The sequence below is a fragment of the Nanorana parkeri genome, unplaced genomic scaffold, assembly GCF_000935625.1.
Source record: "Nanorana parkeri isolate BGI_ZX_2015 unplaced genomic scaffold, ASM93562v1 scaffold2576, whole genome shotgun sequence".
Lineage (NCBI taxonomy): Eukaryota > Metazoa > Chordata > Amphibia > Anura > Dicroglossidae > Nanorana > Nanorana parkeri.
Window position 1 is genome coordinate 71,973 of NW_017308844.1, and position 2,208 is coordinate 74,180.

General features: G+C 52.1%; 1 protein-coding gene across 1 annotated transcript in view; it reads right to left on the reverse strand.

Annotated features, from left to right (window-relative positions):
* Positions 1-1,085: 1,085 nt before the first annotated feature.
* The window catches only part of LOC108801950 (caveolin-3-like), a 3,089-nt gene continuing 1,966 nt past the window's right edge, over positions 1,086-2,208 (reverse strand). The window contains exon 2 of the mRNA XM_018573854.1: positions 1,086-1,467. Coding sequence (XP_018429356.1) covers positions 1,129-1,467 — 339 coding nt within the window. The 3' untranslated portion in view covers positions 1,086-1,128. The remainder of the gene's footprint in view (positions 1,468-2,208) is intronic.

Sequence of the window (2,208 nt, forward strand, 5' to 3'; positions counted from 1 at the left end):
GGGGGTCAGTGGGAAGAATGCCCCTTACATTGGGGGTCAGTGGGAAGAATGCCCCTTACATTGGGGGTCAGTGGGAAGAATGCCCCTTACATTGGGGGTCAGTGGGAAGAATGCTCCTTACATTGGGGGTCAGTGGGAAGAATTGCTCCGGGGACCCCTCATAACATCTGGAGGAACCTCAGGATTCTGGGTCTGTGGCCGGGAAATTCTGCTCTGCACAGCCAGTAACAAATGAATATTCCTCTTTCTATGAAGAGAAGGGAACTCCGGCCCCCCATCCATCCCGCACTCCACTCAGTGCTCAGCAACAATCCTTTCTCCTCACCAAGAATGAAGACACGCCGGCACTGGAAACCTTCCCTGAGATACTTTATTGGAGAGTCGGGTCCCTTATAACAGATTCGGCTTTTTCAGCGTTTCCGCCACGGAGCGCCTCAGTCATATCTCTCTTACTAAAGCCCTTCCAGGCTGAAACGTGAAAGCTGCATCTTCTTTATGGGTCACCTGACTCTTTCTCGGAGAATTATTTCAGATGCCGACTTGTTGACTTTCTTGCTGGAATTGTTCCTCCATTGAGCATCTTCTCTGTTTTTATTCTTGTGTTTTCCCTGTGCCCCGCCTCCTCTGTCTGTGTGTGGTTGTGTCTCGTGTTTCTTCAGCACTTGTATGTTTAATACTGTCTATATTCCATGAGCTTTGATCTCCCCCCGCCCCCATCCAATAAAATAATGAATTAAAGATGAACTCCAGACAGATATAAAAGGGTTAGTCAGGGGAAGTCACGTGATCTCTGTGAGAGGTGATAAATGCCTGGAAGGGTCACATGACACATAACTCAGCATGGGGGTCTGGACAGGAAAACATATATGTGATGCTCAGTCTTGTTTTGGAGGAACACTCCCTGCGTGTTATAGTCACGCCTCATGCATCATACACGGGACTGAGCCGGATGTGAAAACTCTTTATTGATACAGAAGAAATATACAGAATGAATGAGAGTCACGGCTTGTTGTTGCCGTCGGTGACGACCGGCCACAGTGACTGGTAGGGACGGGTTGGACGCTGGTGGTGAGGATGGCTTTGGCAAGTTCTGGCGCCGGAGGTCAGTGACGGGGGCCACCGGTCCCTTTATCCATTCTTATTCTGGACCCGGATGAGGCTGAAGCACAGGCCGCAGGCTTCGTAGCACGGGTCGCACAGACAGTGGACGCAGGAGCTCCAGAACAACTTCAGACAGGACACGTTCATGTTCCAGAGGCGTATGCAGGGCCCGACGCACCAGACGTGGCAGCACTGGACGCAGGCGAACTCCAGCGCCCAGCAGAAGGCCAGCGGGCAGCCGCACAGGATGGACAGCACGATGTAACAGCAGTTCTTCACCCCTCGGAACGTCTTGTAGGACATCCCCCACACCCCGGGGATACTGTGCGACCCCTCCGGCTCCCCGAACGCATCTTCAAAGAGGACCTGTCAGAAAAGAGGACAGTTCAGGGAAAACAGAAATACTCAGATAACAGGGAAACATTGCGGGTCAGATCTACAGAGCAAAGAAAGTGTCTCTGCTGCAGCAGGCGGGCGGGTCTCTGACGTGAGAAGGGATTTGGCTGCTCCGCCATTGTTCCGTCCTTCATATATCAGCCCCAAGATCTCTATGTATAACAAGGACAAGTGCGGCATCAGCGGGAAACTTAAAGGAGAACTATGGGGTCAGTGTTTCTCCCCATAGTTCTCCTTAGGGTAACGGGAGGACACAAACTAGCGTCCTCCCGTCACCCTAAGCTCAGCATATACAGCTCGCGGTATACTGAGACGCCGCAGCCGGGACGGATCCCGACATCGATGTCTGGGTCCACCCAGCTGCGTGAGTGACAGCTGGCTCCGCCTATCTAGAGGCAGAGCCAGCTGTTCCCGCCCCCCCTCCCCGTCCATTTGGCCAGCGCTGGAGGTTCGGAGCGGGGAGGTGGGGAATCCCTGCAGGGAGCCGTGAGTGACAGATCTATTGAGCCAACGTGTGACAGTCTCATTGTCACATGTCGGCTCCAACTATGAGGAGGAGTGATTTTTCACTCACCTCATAGTTCTCCTTTAAGACTCAGGATCAACTTTTGACTTTGAAGGCTCAATTGTTATCGTCTCTATTGTGAGTATTATTCTATTCTTGCCATCTGTTTAATCAAAAATGTATCTACACGAGGGAAGGCGCCCTCT